Raw genomic sequence first — 17,951 nt, 5'->3', positions numbered from 1 at the left:
ATATTCTGTTGCTTCTTACTAAGAAAACAACTTTTAAAAGAATAGAGGTTTTCAGGTATTAATTGATCTCACATCAGCCTTTGATTCCAAAGCCAGGAGTTATCACTGACCAGGATGCAAACCTTTCTGTAGATGTCTCATATCATTGATTCTTCAAAGCCTGCTACCAAATGCTAACAACAAAATCAGAGAATGGTAATTTGCAAGATCAAAGTGCAAACCGAAATGGACAACGGGCAGACTGTGTCCTGACCCCTTTGTCTTTACATTTACATTTTAATGTAATGGCAAAGGCTGAGATGGACTGGGGCCATGCCTGCCTGCCAGAATGCAGAGTCAACACTACTATTTGTGCAGCACATCATTGCAAACAAAAGAGCCAACTTCTGCTAAAGAGAATACCCGGTACTATCTGAACACAATCTGTTTTGCAAACTTTTTTTTTTAACTTTTAAAACAGACACTGCTAAATTATCCCATCTAAGAAACCAATCAGTATTTCTACTTAGAGTTACAATCTGCAGCTAATTCATTCCAGTGGGTCAATCAGAATTCAGGCATAATAATAGCAGCTAACATTTACTGAGGTCTTAGAGAAGGCGATGGCACCCCACTCCAGTACTCTTGCCTGGAAAATCGCATGGATGGAGGAGCCTGGTAGGCTGCAGTCCATGGGGTCGCTAACGCTAAGAGTCGGGCACGACTGAGTGACTTCACTTTCACTTTTCACTTTCCTGCATTGGAGAAGGAAATGGCAACCCACTACAGTGTTCTTGCCTGGAGAATCCCAGGGATGGTAGAGCCTGATGGGCTGCCGTCATCGGGTCGCACAGAGTCGGACACGACTGAAGCGACTTAGCAGCAGCAGCAGAAATGTGCTAAGCACTGTTCTAAGTTCATTATGTACATTAACTCATTTAATCCTTACGTTTACCCTTTGAGGAAAGCATTATTATTATTATTATCCCCACTACCTGAGCAAGATAATAGGTCACAAAGGCCAAAAAACTCTTGTGAGCAGAAAGCTCTTAACAAACATGTTTCAAGACAAAGCTACATTTGTTTTGCTTGTAGGTAAGAACAGATCTTTTTGTAAGACAATTTTATTTATTTGGCCATGCCAAGTCTTAGTTGCGGCATGGGGGAATTAGTTCCCTGACCAGGAATCAAACCCAGGTCCCCCGCATTGGAGTCTTACCCACTGAACCAACAGAGCAGTCCTGTAAGAATGGATCTTAATGGAATAATTTGTCAAGTGGAAAAACAGACTCAACATTCTTATCACAGAAAAGTAACTGAGCCACTATGTAAAGATAACTTTTATTAGTCACTGTATATTGAAGAAAAATGATAGTCCATTGGAGAAAAACCCAAGTAACTTCCTACCTTTAAAATGAAACAACTGTTCTGAGTTCTGTGCATTTCTCAAACAATGCCTTTATTGGGTCTGCCTTTATTCAACAAACATAATTCAGAAAACAGTTCCAATTTTTTAATTTGTCATTGTTATTCTTATTTTAATCACACAGTTTAATGTCTTCATAAAAATCTAAATTTGAAAGTAGGCAATGTTTGAGTATGCAAATAAATATGATTGAAAAATTAATTTTGTTTTATAAAATAAGAATAAATTTGAATCAAGAATGCCATATTATGAACTCAGCATTTCTTAAGTGTTTAAAGAAATTGCTGACTTACTTCATACTGCGAAGTAGTAATACAGAACTGTCTTAGATTTTGCATTCATTTTATCCAATATATGACACATAGGTTTATGAGGATTTTTGCAATCTTTTTCATTATTACTTGTTAAAATAGGCAGAACAATAATGAGGCATGATTCTGTATAATTTTTAGATTTCACAATTGAAGGAATCATATATGCAAATATCTTTGTATTTAAGGTGTTATATGACAACAAATAACAAAGACTGTACACTATAAGACAAAATTGAAAAAGACATAGGTATCCCATTGTTCACTGCAGCACTATTTACAATAGCTAGAACATGGAAGCAACCTAGATGTCCATCGACAGATGAACGGATAACGAAGTTGTGGTACATATACACAATAGAATATCACTCAGCCATAAAAAGGAACACATTTGAGTCAGTTCTAATGAGGTGAATGAACCTAGAACCTATTATACAGAGTGAAGTAAGTCAGAAAGAAAATGATAAATATTGTATACTAATGCATATATACACAATCTAGAAAAATGATACTGAAGAATTTATTTTCAGGGCAGCAATGGAGAAACAGACATAGAGAATAGACTTATAGACATGGGGAGAGGGGAGGAGAGGGTGAGATGTATGGAGAGAGTAAAACATGGAAACTTACATCACCATATGTAAAATAGATAGCCAACAGGAATTTGCTGTATGGCTCAGGAAACTCAAACAGGAGCTCTGTATCACCCTAGAGTGGGTGGGATGGGGAGGGAGATGGGAGGGAGGGGATATATGTATACCTATGGCTGATTCATGTTGGGGTTTTACAGAAAACAACAAAATTCCATAAAGCAATTATCCTTCAATTAAAAAATAAATTAATTAAAAAAAAGATTGTACACTATAACCCAGTGAGATTCATCCTAGGAGTGCTAGGTTGATTTAACATCCCCAAATTAATCAATATAATAATAAAAGACACCAACAGAATAAAAGACAAAAACTATATCATAATCTGACAGTTAATGGAGTTCAGGAAATGCCATCAAAAACATGGCACCTGGGTACACCGAATATGTTAAGCTGAAGGAGTCTGAGAAAACAGCGGAAGCAAGAAGGTCACTCTGACCTTTCCTTCCCTTCTCCCTTGAAACAGGCCATAAAACCCTCGTGACAGATGCCCTCCCAGTGCCCAGAGGAAAGGAGCTCCCTATCTCTAAGGACAAAGGTGGAAAACAAAGTGAAGACACCTGCTTTGGGTCTTCCTCAGCTTACCACACTCACAGTATTGTCTATACAATACCACATTCCTCCATGAATGTCCACTCCTCATGAAAACCAGTATAAACATACTCAGGTCTGTGTGTGCACATCTCCATTTCCTTATGAGGCTCCCGTGTCACATAAAACATACAGGAAGTATATCTATATGCTTTTCTCCCATTTATCTGTCTTTCTCGGTTTCAGATCCTGTCAGCGACCCTAGGAGGGCCAAATAAAACTTTCCCCTCTCCTATATAAGTAAAGGAAAAGCACTGGCTAAAATCCAACAGCCTTTCATGATTGATTTTTAAATAACATCTAACAAAGTAGGAATATAAGAGAATGTCCTTCCTGATAGTGAGCATCTATGAAAAACCCAAACTCACAGCTAACATCACACTTCATGGTGAAAGGCTGGAAATTTCCCTCCAAAGACATGAACACAACAAAGACATCTGTTCTTTCCACTTGTACTCAGCACTGTACAGGAGGTTTCAGCCCCAGCAAGTAGGCAGGAAAATGAATCAAAGGTACCCAGACTGAACAACAGGATATAAAACTAAACCTAAAGATCGCGGGTCTTGAAAATTCTAAGGATCTACAAAAAACAAGTAGCACTTATAATAAGTAAGTTCAACAGGGTCTCGGGATATGAGGTCACTGTACAAAAATCAGCTGTGTTGCTATACACTTGTAATGAACAATCTAATAATGAAATTAAGAAAGCAATCCCATTTATTTGTTGTTGCTTTTCAGTTGCCAAGTCGAGTTTCATGGACTGTAGCACACCAGGCTCCTGTAGAGCAGTATCAAAATGAATACATAGGAATACATTTAATGAGAGAAGTTCAGTTTGTACCTTGAAGACTGCAAACACTATTGAAGGAAATATTAGAAAGCCTGAGTAAAAGGAAAAACATCCCACGTTCCCATACAACTTTGAGAGGATGAACGGAATGATATGTGATGTTAAAATGCTGCATAGCTTTTAAGATATAAAAATACATACCGGCATCACAAGGTCATAATAATAATAATACCCACATATGCCTAAGTTACGACCTGCTTAAAAACAGGAGACAATATTATGAAGCTGAAAAAACCGCTTCTTCAGTTTCTCCTACCAGGATTATTGAACCAAATTCAAAATATAGCTTTAGGGTGCACACCAAATACAGAAATTATCTATGTTCATCAGAAGCTGTGTGAAGCCACAGCACAGGCATTTCCACATTTCAAAACGATCTGGCATCTTACTGTCACTACGCGAAAATCAATTTTATGAGCAACTGTACACCCTTAACAGAACAGCTACTTTTAAAAAAGTGTCGTAATGCCTGCTCATAAACCTATATGAATCCAAACAGGAGCCTTTAGAGTGAAGTAAATAAAGTTCAGCAGTTTTACATCTTTGGGGAAAGCAGAATTTTGGATATGAAATATTTATGCTCCTTCACGATGTAAATTTAATGAGCCTCAGCATTTCAAAATAATTGATTATTATTTAGAAACCCTGATAGGAAATCCCCTAGAATACAAACTATAAAGCTTTCCCTTTTAAGACCAAACGACTGCCTTCTTTAAAATCTTTATTTGCATGTTTTCCCCATAAACTTGGCAATTCAGGAGAAGATAACGACAGAAAGGCCATCATCAAGACCGTTTAAAGCTCACAGTTCAACACACCATTGTAGCATCCATCACCTTGGGACACAGGCTGTTTTGCGATTCTGTATCTCCTAACAGCAGTTTGTAGAGCCAATTAGGTATCAGAACCGGTATTCTCCAAAGGAGAGACATAAACACCATTTCTGCGGCTGCAGGCAGCTGGTCTTGGGAAGAATGCACTGAACTGTGGGAGACACATTTCAGGAAGGCTCTGACGGAAGGGGAAGCATTAAGTCTTTCTCTCCTACTGAAGGCAGTGACTAGAATCCTGCTGGATGGGAGGGGGTCCACTTCAGGAGCCGTTCTGTTGGCCAGAGGCCTCTGCACCTGCACCCAGAGCAGCAGAGACACCTGCCGGGTGGTGAGGTTTGCTCCAGGAAACGGCTCAGCACACAGTAGGTCCATCTGACGTCTCTCCTGGCGAGAGGTGAATCAGAAGCCCTGAACGTTCATGCGCCTGAGAGGATCTCAGGGCACTTTTCCAAGCCTGAGGCTATGACTCTGAGCGTTTGGCCAAATTCCAACTCAGGTAATTATATTCTGCTTCTTGAATTTGCCCTGCTGTTCCCATTAGGAACTTTTTTTTTTTTTTTTGCCTTTTCAGAAAAAAGGGACTGAAATTCTTGTTGAATTCGCTAGTATTGCTGACAGAAGAAAAGGCCGAGCACTGAGTTACAATAGGAACGTCCTGACCGGGTAATGAGCAAGATGACTGCCGAGCTTGAACTGGGACACCAGATAAAGATCTCAGAGAGCAAGACCCTTTGGGGTGGAATCAAACAATGGTGTCATGATAGCCCAGTGGATAACAGCCACCCAGACTTGTCTGTGACTACCGTGTGGAGTAATCACTGGGGCATGTCTCAGCCCACACAGTAAAAGCAGACATTCCTGCAAGTGTTTTTATTTCTAGTATCAGCCTAGCTATAACCACACCCCCATGGATTTGGCTGGGGACCTTCAGCAGAAAGGGTGGCGCTAGCAGCAAAGAACCCGCCTGCCAATGTAGGAGACATGAGACGCAGGTTCAAGCCCTGGGTTGGGAAGATCCCCTGGAGAAGGGCATGGCAACCCACTCCAGTATTCTTGCCTGGGAAATCTCGTGGACAGAGGAGCCTGGCAGGCTACAGTCCACGGTTGCACAGAGTCAGACAGGACTGAAGCGATTTAGCACACATGCATGCTTCAGCAGAGATCCAGAATGGTCTGAATGAGCCAATTTCCCTTTAAAGCCAGGGACCCTAAAAGTAAAGCAGGCCACCATCTCTGAGATGGTCAAAGATGTAATGTCTGACAATATCAACCTGGGGCAAGGATTCAGGCAACTCAAATATCCACGCGTTGCTGGTGGGTGTGGAACTGGGCAGACACCTTTCATACCAATTTGGCAGCATCTCGTAAAACTGTTTCTAACCGACATCTCAGCAACTCTGCCTGTAAGAATACACATCTCCCAGGTTCTCACAAACTGCATGCAAAGGCATGCACGTGCACACACACACACGGGTGTGTACTGCAGCCATGTCTGTCACAGAGAAAAACTGGGTCTTAGGGGGAACTAAATATTCATAGACGAATACAAAAATACAGTGTAGTATATGTATATGATGCAATCTGATGGACTGACCTAAAAATATAACGTTAAGAGGGGAAGAAAAGAAGAGAGTGATTTGTACTGTTCAATGCCACTCATTAGAATTTACAAAGGCGGGATTTCCCTGGTGGTCCAGTGGCTAAGACTCCACATTCCCACTGCAAAGGGTGCAGGTTTGATTCCTGGTCTAGGAACTAAGATCCCTCATGCTGTGAGGCATGGCACCAAAAAAAGAATTTATAAAAGGCAAACATAACTGATTTTTTCTGAGCACATGATTATGGGAAGCTCTGTACACACACACACACACACACTCACACACATACGCACTAAGCACACACAGACACATAGATTTGCAGAGTTTTGGTTGCTCAGCTCCCAACATTCTCTTTTGAGGTTGGATATTTCAACATACCAAATATTCCCATAGTCCCCATTGCTGATTTTCACTTTCAAGGCACTCAGTCATTTTTCACTTACAATGCCTCACACATGACACATGTATGTGAACTTCTGGGCTAGCACAGCGCCACCTACAAGTCCATCAGGGACTCTCTAGACAGGACAAACTTCCCTCCAGGTTTTAGCACTTTCTCCCATCCATAACATAAATACACCCCCAACCATGTCCCTGAAGGATTAAAAGTTGAGGCAACTTACTACACGGATGTCCTAACACCTTCACTTCATCAATAGCGAGGTAACCTTGATGTCCAGAAGTTATGACTTCAAAAATCACCTGAAAGATTAAGAAAGGTTTTCATTATTCATTCACTTTATCAACTTTGACCTAACATTTCCTGTAGATAAGATACCTCATTTCAACCATTCATTCATGTTTCCCACAGACATCATTGAATGTCTAGTAATCCGACAGTCAAATGGTCTAGGTTCTAAAACTGCAATAACAACTAAGACTAAAACTCAGTTTTTTGGGAGGTGAATGTGGGGAGCAGACAGCAGTACAATCAAGGTCTCACCCCATGAAGGTGAGGGGGGACCCCAGGGAGGAACCGATACTCAAAAGACAGAGGTTGAGTCATCTTCCAGAGGTGATGTTAAGATTTAAATTGCTTTAAGATAATATATTTTCTGGGCTTTCCCCATGGCTCAGCAGTAAAGAACCTGCGTGCCATGCAGGAGCCGCAGGAGACATGGGTTCCATCTCTGGGTGGGGAAGATCCCCCGGAGAAGGGAACAGACATCCACTCCAATATTCTTGCCTGGAGAATCCCATGGACAGAAGAGTCTGGTGGGCTGCAGTCCATAGGGTTGCAAAAAGTCAGACACAACTGAAGTGACTTATTATGCATGCATGCAACATACCTTCTGGTCAACTTCTTTGAGGGGACTCTATGGACCAACTGGAACCACATGGGGTCTTAGGTTTTATACAACTAATACCTGCAATTAAAATGTTTAAAGTACTATGAAAGAAGAGAACAGGATACTAGGAGGACATACTCCAGAGGACCTTCCATGAGGAAGCGGTGTTTGAGCTGAAAGCTGCCAGTGAACGAGCCAAAGGTGAGAAGAGTGTAAGGTATCTTCCAGGGAATGTGCAAAGGCCCTGAGGTGGACATGACCGTGACCATAAAGAGGAAAACTGGGACCTACAGCTCTAAAGGTCAGCTGTGACCAGGCGCAGAGGCTCCACTCATAGGGAACACACCATATTAGAAATACAGAGAAAAGCTGTGCTGGCTGAAATTCAGATGGTAGAGTATGAACTGGGAGGAAAATGATATAAAAATCTTATGATGAAGGCTTTACAACTGTTTGATCCTAGGAGAAGCAGGGCAACAGAAAAAGGGCAACATGCTCTGAGGTCCTCAAGATGAATAACATTTTGACATAGTGGACTCAGAGAAGTTGAGGCTAAAGGAGAAAAAAGAACCACTAACAAAAGCTCTCCATTGTCAGGCTAGTGTTAATGCTAACAGGTCCACATGACACAGCAGGAATCCGTGTCGCAGGGAGACCACATGAAGAGGATCATTCTTAATGCACAACCCAGCATCCTCCATTCAAGAAATGGACTTATTATTCATATAAAAACCTGCACATGAATGTTCATAGAAGCTTTATTCAATATAAGCAGAAGCCAGAAATAGTCCAGATGCCGTTCAAATGATTAAACAGAGAGTGGTACATCCATGGTTACTGCTGCTAAGTCACTTCAGTCGTGTCCGATTCTGTGCGACCCCATAGACGGCAGCCCACCAGGCTCCCCTGTCCCTGGGATTCTCCAGGCAAGAACACTGGAGTGGGTTGTCATTTCCTTCTCCAATGCATGAAAATGAAAAGTGAAAGTGAAGTCGCTCAGTCATGTCCGACCCTTAGTGACCCCATGGACTGCAGCCCACCAGGCTCCTCCGTCCATGGGATTCTTCCGGCAAGAGTACTGGAGTGGGGTGCTATTGCCTTCCATTGTTACTAGTCAGCACTAAAAAGGGACAATTTTTTTTTTAATTGGAGGATAATTGCTTTACAATGTTGTGTTGCTCTCTACCATGTAAGAATGTGAATCAGCCATAAGAATACATATGTCCCCTCCCTCGTGAGCCTCCCTGCCCCTCCCATCGCATCCCAGCCCTCTGGGTCATCACAGAGCACGAGCTTGAGCTCCCTGTGTTGCACAGCAGCTTCCCACTAGCTGTCTGTTTCATACACGGTACTGTGTGTGTGTCGCTGCTCCTCTCTCAATCTGTCCCTCTCTCCTTCCCCTGCTGTGTTCACAAGTATGTTCTCTATGTCTGCGTTTCTACTGCTGCCCTGCAAATAGATTCATCAGTGCCATTTTTCTAGATTCCATATATATGCATTATTATATAACATCTGTTTTTCTCTTTCTGACTTACTTCTGTATTAACAGCCTCTAGGTTCATCCACCTCACTAGAACTGACTCAAATTCAAGGAACTAACTACCGACAGAACCACTGACTGGATGAATCCCCAGAGAACGGCGTTGAGTGAAAAAGCCCATCAGAAAAGATTACACGCAATATGATTCCATTTATGTAACAACGTGTAATGTCAGCATTTCAGAAACGGAGGCCAGGTGAGTGCTTGCCAGGGCTCAGGGATGGAGGGAGAAGGAGCAGGAGCTCACTTCAGTTCAGTCGCTCAGTCGTCTCCGACTCTTCGCGACTCCACGGAAGGAGCAGGAAAGACAGGGCAAAGTCTTAAGCACTGGACTGCAAGTGTGCACGCCTGCTCAGTTGCTCAGTCCTGTCCAGTTTTTTGCGACCCCATGATGTAGTCCACCAGGTTTCTCTGTCCATGGGATTCTCCGAGCAGGAATACTGGAGTGGGTTGCCATTTCCCACTCCAAGGGATCTTCCTGACCCAGGGATTGAACCTGTGTCCCCCGAGTCTCCGTCACTGCAGGCATCAACGTGTCAATGTGACATGTGTCAAGTGACACTGCTGTGTCACTTGAGAAACCAGGGAAGTCCTTAAACAAGTTTCTTAAAAGCATATTTAAGCATGCCCTGAAAAGCTTTTCTCGTCGTGAACCCTTGCTATCTGGCAAGTTTTCCAGTTTGTACTTTTTTTCTAGCCAGTGCCCTTGCCAAGAAAGCTTCAGAAGCAGAAATAGTTTTGTCTCTTTTTTTCAAACAAGGGACCACTCTATCAAAAGACAAGTATTGCTGTACAGAAATATAACACACATGAAGGGGTGGGGGTGGATCACAGGAGTGTCTGAGATGCCTGCTCCCAGAGCCAGAAAGATGGAAGTGAGAGGAAACTAACACAAGACCATAGACAGCACCACCGGAAAGCAAAAAAAAAAAAAAAAAAAAAGGTGTAAAAATTGATGTGGGATGTGGCCATGCTTATTTTTATCAAACAGGACAGAACCTATTAAAAATCTATATTAGAAGTAAGACTTGAGCCTCTTAAGGGAACCACACCAAATTTTTCTTTATAAAAAATCAACAATTCAAAAAACATTTATTTACCATTTACATCCATGTCCCAGGCACCTTTTGTATGTATTATCTAATTTTTCTCAGTCAACCATATCCACTGGAGTGAATATTATCTACCTCAGTAGATAAAAAGTTAAGTGATTTTTCTGAGGTCACATACTCAGGGTGCAATTCCAGGTCTATTTTATTTCCAAGTCCGAACTTTTTTCATGTGACTCGACTGCCTATGTATGCATATACACATATAATATACAACCATGCGTACACACACGTGTGTGTGTGCTCGGTTGCTTCAGTCACATCTGACTCTTTGCAAACCCATGGACTGTAGCCCAGCAGGCTCCTCTGTCAATGGGATTTTCCGGGCCAGGCAAGAATACTGGAATGGGTTGTTATTTCCTCCCGCAGGTGATCTCCCCATCCATGGACCGAGCCTGCATCTCTCATGTGTCCTGCGTTGGCAGACAGGTTCTTTACCACTAGTGTTACCTGGGAAGCCCATACACATATATACACACACACAAATATACATATATAACTTTTACTGCATAAATGCATATATGTTCTAAATTCTTTATTTCTATATTGAAGTAAGAATGTAGCCATCTATTTGACCCAGAAATATAGCTGCAAGGGCCAAACTTTATGACACAGTTTTAACAACACGAACTTCAAGACAAGGGTCAGCAAACTATAGCAAATGGACCAAATCTGCCCCTAATCTCTTGTTTCTGTCCGGCCCACAAACCATGGATGGTGTTTACAGTTTTCACTGGTAGCAGGAACTCAAAAGAAGATTTTGTGATACACGAGAAATATGTGTGTGTCTGTGTGTGTGCTTAGTCGCTCAGTTGTATCTGACTCTTTGTGACCCATGGACCATAACCTGCCAAGCTCTTCTGTCCATGGAATTCTCCAGGCAAGAATACTAGAGTGGGTTGCTATTTCCTTCTCCCGGGGATCTCTTCCTGACCCAGGGATAGAATCCAGGTCTCCTGCATTGGCAGGCAGATTCTTTACTGTCTGAGCCACTAGGGAAGCCCAACATGAGTATATGAAACTCAAATTTCCATGCCTGCAAATTAAGCTTTATTGGAAAGCAGTCACACCCATTCATTTATGGATTATCTATGGTGACTCTCACAATCTCAGCACCGTGGAGTTGCTGCCACAGAGACCATCTGGCTTGAAAAGCCTGAAGTATTTACTATCCAGCCTCCTGCTTTAAGAGGAAACCTTCCTGCTTGGCTCACCAGCAGCTGCCATTACTCTGGTTAACAAGAAAGCATACATCGATAGCAATAGTTCGTCACAGCAAGTTCAATATGCTTTGCACTTGCTGGGGGAGCCTTGTACTCCTCTAGCAATGGCAGGGAGAAAGCCCTCTCCTGGGCTGGCTTGTTTCAACTCTATTACAGGGGTGGGTGTTTTCACCCACATTACCTTGCAGTAATCATTACCAAATTTTTAAAGCATAAAACAAAACCATAGAAATTAATTACTTGATAAACCTCAAAACACTGTCTTAACAATTAAACTAAAAATGAAACAGGGCTTCCTTGGTGATGCAGTGGTTAAGAATGCCATGCAGGGGATACCAGTTTGATCCCTGGTCCGGAAAGATCCCACATGCTGCAGAGCAGCTAAGCCCGGGTGCCACACTACTGATTCCATGCTCCAGAGCCAGTGCTCTGCAACAAGAGAAGCCACCACAGTGAGAAGCCGGCACAGGACAGCTAGACGTAGCTCCCACTTGCCGCAACTAGAGAAAGCCCACACGCGGCAACAAAGACCCAATGCAGCCAAAAAGTAACTAAAAAAATAAAGAAGAAAAAATTTATTAAAAAGGAAAGAAAACCCAGCTCATTTAGAAGGCAAATCCTCTATAAAGATGCCAAACTACGAAGAATTTATAATAAAAATTTCATATTCAAGCCTCTCACATCTCATTCTACACAAAGTCCTTTGGCATTCGCTAGATTGCAGCTAAATGTTTGTGTTTTTACTGATACACATGCATTTTTAGGATAAATGCCTTTGCCCTCCAGCCTAACCTAAGCTATGATTATTTGAAAGGTTGAAAGCCGAAGTGGGGGTGGGTAAGATGGAATCACAGAGTCAAACTGCATTATTCTAGAATAATTTTGTCACCATACAGTTATATCACCTTTCTTGAGGGGGGAGGCAGGGAATCTGACTTAATGGAAAACACAATGAATCCTCAGTATTTGTTGATTCTGAATCTGACTGCTCTGTAATTTATTTGAAATCCCAAAATCAATCCTCACAAAGCATTCTTGGTCATGTGAGAACAAGGACAGAGCAGCAAACGCTAGAGTTGCCGGACACACGCGGCCCAGCAGAGGCTGGGGAAAAAGGGGCTCTGCCTTCTAGTTTCCCCTCTTCTGCTGCTAACAACTGTCCTCATCCGAGGCTAAATGTTCTACGTTTTTCACCTTTTCGAGCCTTTTACTGGCGATGCTGCTGTTTAAGACGGCCCCCAGCTCAGCACTAAAGTGCTGTCTGGTCGTTGCCAAGCACACAAGGCTGTGATGTGTCTTACAGAGAAAACACATTTGTTAAATAAATAAACTTCCTTCAGGCCTGAGCTAGTGCTCTTGGCCACGTTCAGTGACAGGAATCAATGACATACATTAAACAAGGCACACATAAACCAAGGTTATGCCTTGACCTGTCGATGAAAACCTCATGGCCAAAGGCTCTCGTGGCGGGGCTGACGCCGTGCTCCCCACAGAAGCAGCGGTGCAGTGTTTACTGATTCAGCACTCACAGTGATGTTTGGGACAAAACTGCAGGAGTATGTTTGGATTCACACCGAGGCCTACTTCTATGAAAGTTCTTGGCCGCTGGAAGGACTTGATGCTCATTTCTGCTGCTGGTTCCCAGATGTTATTGGCAGTGGTGGGAAGTAAAGACATATAGGCTAGACAGAGCCCATAGACATTCCATCACTCAACACACAATGTCTCTGGGGGACAAGATGTTGCACCCCCGGCGTCTTTGGAGCCTTGGGGGAAAGCTGCTAAATTTCAGTTAGGAAAGAGCTGGTTACACCACTGACTAATGAGTGCTGTTTTGTTCGCTCATGAAGACTCATCCTGGATCTGAGTCCGCCAAACGGGAGATGGGAAGAGGTTTAATCCGGCAGCATCTCTGGTGCTCCCCGCTTCAGTGAGGAGCAAAATTAGCTTTCTACACTGCCATTTCCCCTGGCCACATGTGAACAAAGCAAAGGCCTTAGGTTACAACACAAACACTCTCCATGGAAGATGGGCTGGTGGAAGCCATCTGTCAGTCCCTAGAACAAAGGGCTCCAGTGGCATCTGTCTGTCTTCCCACACGGAGCCCCATAGCCCCTTTCTGGTTTTGATTTAAATAAAAAGCTATAGTGTATCATATTGAGGACTGAATTTCAAGCTATGAATTTGGAGGGGAGCACAAACATTCAGTCTATAGTGGAAGTTAAGACATGATTATTTCTGAGGATGGGCTAAATATGAGAGGGGCAGAGGCTGGGAGAGGGGCGAGTCTGGAGGAGTGGAGCGTGTTCAATTTCTTAATATGGGTCATGACTCCATGAGCATATTTAATTTATAAACGTTTATCAAAATACATATATATTACTTATGCATTTTTCTTTACATACTTAATTCAACAAAACTGTAAAATATTTGCCCACATCACACATTAATAAAAAACATCTTGACACTCCCACCAAAGGCTAAGTATATCATGTTCACAAAAACTGCTACTTTATTTTCCAAATAAAAAACTAAAACTAAAACATACACAGAAAAAGAAAAGTTTCTGTGATAAAGAAGAGCCAAAGCAAAACCACAAATGTTACGACTTTAGAAAATCAGGAAAAAAGAACCAAGACCTTTGTTTAGATGCACATATTGAAGTCATGTGAAAACCTACTTTCTCTAGGTTAAAAGCATTCAAAGGACAAGCTTCACAGTGGAGCTGATTATTGGTGCTTTGTTACATCACTCAGGACATTCTGAAATGATGCCATGTTTTTCCCTACCAATCAACACTAATTTCTTCAATTTTCTTGTGTTTTCCCTTTCTCTTTTGGAAAGTGGAAATGTTCTTTTCTAATCTTTTCTACTCATGGCTCAAATGTCCATTCTACAAAATGGACTACGTAAGCAAATTAAGGCACAGGGAAACGAAATAGGAAAGTGATAAGGAAAAGTAACGAGAAGCTAGAAGCGACAGAACTCAGGGAAATGGAAGATGTTCACCCAGAAGAAGGACCTGTCCTTAATCATCAAATAACAAGTATAAACTGAGAGGGAAACTCAGAGATATGCAAGTTTTTCACAATGAATGGATAAAACATCATCTTTGAAGATACGAAACTGTCATGTGAATCCCTCTGCTTCCTAAAAGCAGCTCTGTGTCTGTAGTAAAGTGACAGCCTCATATGTCTTCACTGATTTCTTCAAACTCATCTCTTTTTAGCACAAAATGCAGGGGGCGGGGCACCTGATTAGAACAGCTTTCCTGCCTGAGACAGGGCTTCATTTCACTGCCATATTTAATTTCCTGTGTCCCCCAGACAGACAAAGCAAGCTGATTGTCTTGCACTTGGTACAAAGCGATTCAATGGTCTCACACTTGGTCTCACACATTGAATTAAGTAATTCCATAAGCTAAGGAATTAATGGAGTCAGGGAGCCTTCTCTTCTTCCATGAGTACATACCAGGATTCCCCAAGTGTGCTCCAGGAAACAACGAGACTCAAGAGATGTTCTGCTAAAGCCCAGATGGATGTCCACGTTTCACCCCAGTATATGCACCTGCCCCATGTCACCCATGGGCTCTGGAATGCCTTGTGATACAGGATGCATTCGATTTCCCTTAAATCAGTGCTTCTTTCCATTTGGTTGGCCAATGCCTTTGAACCTTCCTTGGAACGCAGTTTGGAAAACACTCACCCATGCAGACCTCAGACACTGTCTATCACTTCGGTGACAAATGTCCCTATAGTCAAAGTTATGGTTTTTCAGTAAGTCATGTATGGATGTGAGAGTTGGACCATAAAGAAAACTGAGTACTGAAGAACTGATGCTTTCAAATTGTGGTGCTAGAAAAGACTCTTGAGAGTCCCTTGGACAGCAAGGAGACCAAACCAGTGATCATATAGGAAATCAACCCTGAATATTCATTGGAAAGACTAATGCTGAAGCTGAAGCTCCAATATTTTGGCCACCTGTTGCGAAGAGTTGACTTATCAGAAAAGACTATGATGCTGGGAAAGATTGAAGGCAAAAGGTGAAGAAAGTGGCTGAAGATGAGATGGTTAGATAGCATCACCAACTCAATGACCATGAATCTGAGCAAACTCTGGGAAGGACAGGAGAGCCTGGCGTGCTATAGTCCACAGAGTCACAAAGAGTCAGACACAACTTAGGGACGGGACGACAACAACAACTTAGCAGCAAGTGCCTGCTGAGCTGCTACCACTCAGCGTGGCTTTCGTGACCTTCTCGAAAGTGGGCTGAAGGCCAGTCCAGTAAGAAACCAAGGCTGTCATGTGGGAGTCCAGCTGGAAGGTGAAGACAAGAGGTAAGAAAGACCAAGTCCTTCCTAGTCCCTCAAACCATCATCCACCAGGAAAGATGGCAGATGGGTAAAGGGTCAATCTTGGCTTAGCCTCCCAAGAAATGTTAGTCCCTTGGTAAGCTTGGTGTACAGAGAACAGAGAGCAGGGATCCACCTCTCCTCTCCTGCCAGGCCCTTCAGTGCATCTAAGTGATTTGTTTTTACAGGAGGTCTGATGGGCTACAGCCCACGGTTCCCAGAAAGAGTTGGACACGACGGAGGAGCCTGGTAAGCTACAGTCAGTCCATGGGGTGGCAAAGAGTCAGACACGACTGAGCAACTAGACAACAAGTGGAGCAACCAGAACACCGTCATCTTCCCTGACTTTCCCATCCTTCTTGTCACTGTCCCCTGCCTGGCATGACCCCTTATTTCAGGAGCTGAGTGGGGGTGGTGGTGATGGATTTCTAGACTACCTGTGCATTTTTTCCTTTTCAAAACAACCATTTCTGTTAAAGATCACTGCCCTCAGTCAGGACTCAGAGCCACTGTATCCAAAAGCAGGGCAGTGAATGTGGGGTTCCAGGAGTGTCTCTGGGTGCCCACAGGGTTAGGAACCCAGAGGAATCCATCAGAGGCCTCCAGAAACTTGTGGGGGTGGGGAAGAAGAGAGAGGAGCAGAGAAGGAACGGAATCCAAGTGAAGTATTTTCCAAAACCTTCACAACAAAGCAAAATGGAGCTTGAGAGAGGAAAATGCTATTCTTCAAATGGCAGTCAGTGAGTAAATCAAAGCAAGCAGGGGCTACAGCCCAGGTGCCCTGGCGAAAGCAGGTAGCCTGTGCATATGCTGCCCCCAACAGAGCGGCAGGTTCTATGTCACAGCGGTTAGGACAACACTAATTGAGGAATTAAGTACGCGGTAATCAAATGGCAACCCACTCCAGTATTCTTGCCTGGAAAAATCCATGGATGGAGGAGCCTGGCAGGCTAAAGTCCGTGGGGTCGCAAAGAATTGGACAAGACTGAGAAACTTCACTCTCACTTTCAAGCTCCATACCCTTGACGGTTTGTGTGTTAATGAACAGTAATTAACCTGCAAGTCCCTGTGTTCCATGCAAGTCATCATCGTGATGGGTACCTGCAGAATACTATTTTCCCATAAAGAGAAAAAGCTCCACTAAATGACTACGTGGCAAGAACACTCCACTCTGCCAAGAAACGTTTTGAAATGCTACACATCCTAATAAAGATCATGTGAGCAGACAGGTTGTAAAAACAAAGGGATGCCCAAGAGAACAGATTATATTTATCCGATATACACAGGCCAGTGGTGTTCAGTTGCACTGAAAACCTTCCCAAACCCAATAACTTACAAGACTCAGATTCTGACCGAGATGAGAACTGACTCAGGATCTTCCAGCCAAAGATACGGGAGAAACAGACATTGTTGACATAAGTAAGGGAGGATCAGAGACAGGAGAGATAGGAGGCACTCAGCACAGCACCTCCATGCCTGCCCTCCCCCACCCAGCGCACCTGCCCCCAGGGGTAGGCAGAGCACCATGATGGCAGCGCCAGGGCTACCTTGCTATAATGTTCTGGTGGCAAAGCCCTGGGTTCTTCCCTTTCAGTGTTTCAATGAATGATTTGTTGCCGGAAACTGTTTTCATTGCACACTTTCTGCCACGGCACCAAACACATTTAAGGAGTGACTGAGCAGGAAACAGTATCAACTATTATCCACTTCTCCTGTTTTCTGTTTTCCACAAATCTGAATCTCCATAAATTACCACCATTTATTGAGAGATGAGAACATCCAAATTGTGCTTTGCCTTCCTCTTCCCGCCTCGCCCTGTCTTTAACTTAGTCCTGTAAGTAGGAAGGCTCATAAGTTTAAGTTGCCCAAACTAAAAACCGATTTCATATCCAAATCCAGTTCTGTCTGATGCAAAGCACATGTTCTTTTACTAGATGATGATGCTACCTGTTTTGAAGCAATATTATAATGTGAAATCATAACAGTATAAAATGAAATTCCTTAAATGACTTCATTCACCAATCTTTACTCATGAGATCAAAACTACCTTCAAAAGTGTAAAGAGCCTCTTATGGAAATAAAGTACTATATGAATATAAAGTATTTTAATATGGTAGTATTTTAAGCATATGGTCACTCCACATTAATTTGCTAGATCTTTATCATGTATTAATATCTTGTAGCCTAAATAATGGGAGTGT

General features: G+C 42.7%; 1 protein-coding gene across 5 annotated transcripts in view; it reads right to left on the bottom strand.

Moving 5' to 3' along the window:
• The window catches only part of PTPRM (protein tyrosine phosphatase receptor type M), a 665,201-nt gene that overhangs the window by 401,102 nt on the left and 246,148 nt on the right, over positions 1-17,951 (bottom strand). For all 5 annotated transcript variants that reach the window (XM_059881042.1, XM_024984488.2, XM_024984489.2 and 2 more), the window contains exon 4: positions 6,862-6,940. In XM_059881042.1, the coding sequence (XP_059737025.1) occupies positions 6,862-6,940 (79 nt within the window). The remainder of the gene's footprint in view (positions 1-6,861; positions 6,941-17,951) is intronic.

The sequence above is a fragment of the Bos taurus genome, chromosome 24 (assembly GCF_002263795.3).
Source record: "Bos taurus isolate L1 Dominette 01449 registration number 42190680 breed Hereford chromosome 24, ARS-UCD2.0, whole genome shotgun sequence".
Taxonomy (NCBI): Eukaryota; Metazoa; Chordata; class Mammalia; order Artiodactyla; family Bovidae; genus Bos; species Bos taurus.
The sequence above is the reverse complement of the archived record's forward strand: the minus strand, read 5'-3'. Positions and strand labels throughout refer to the sequence as shown.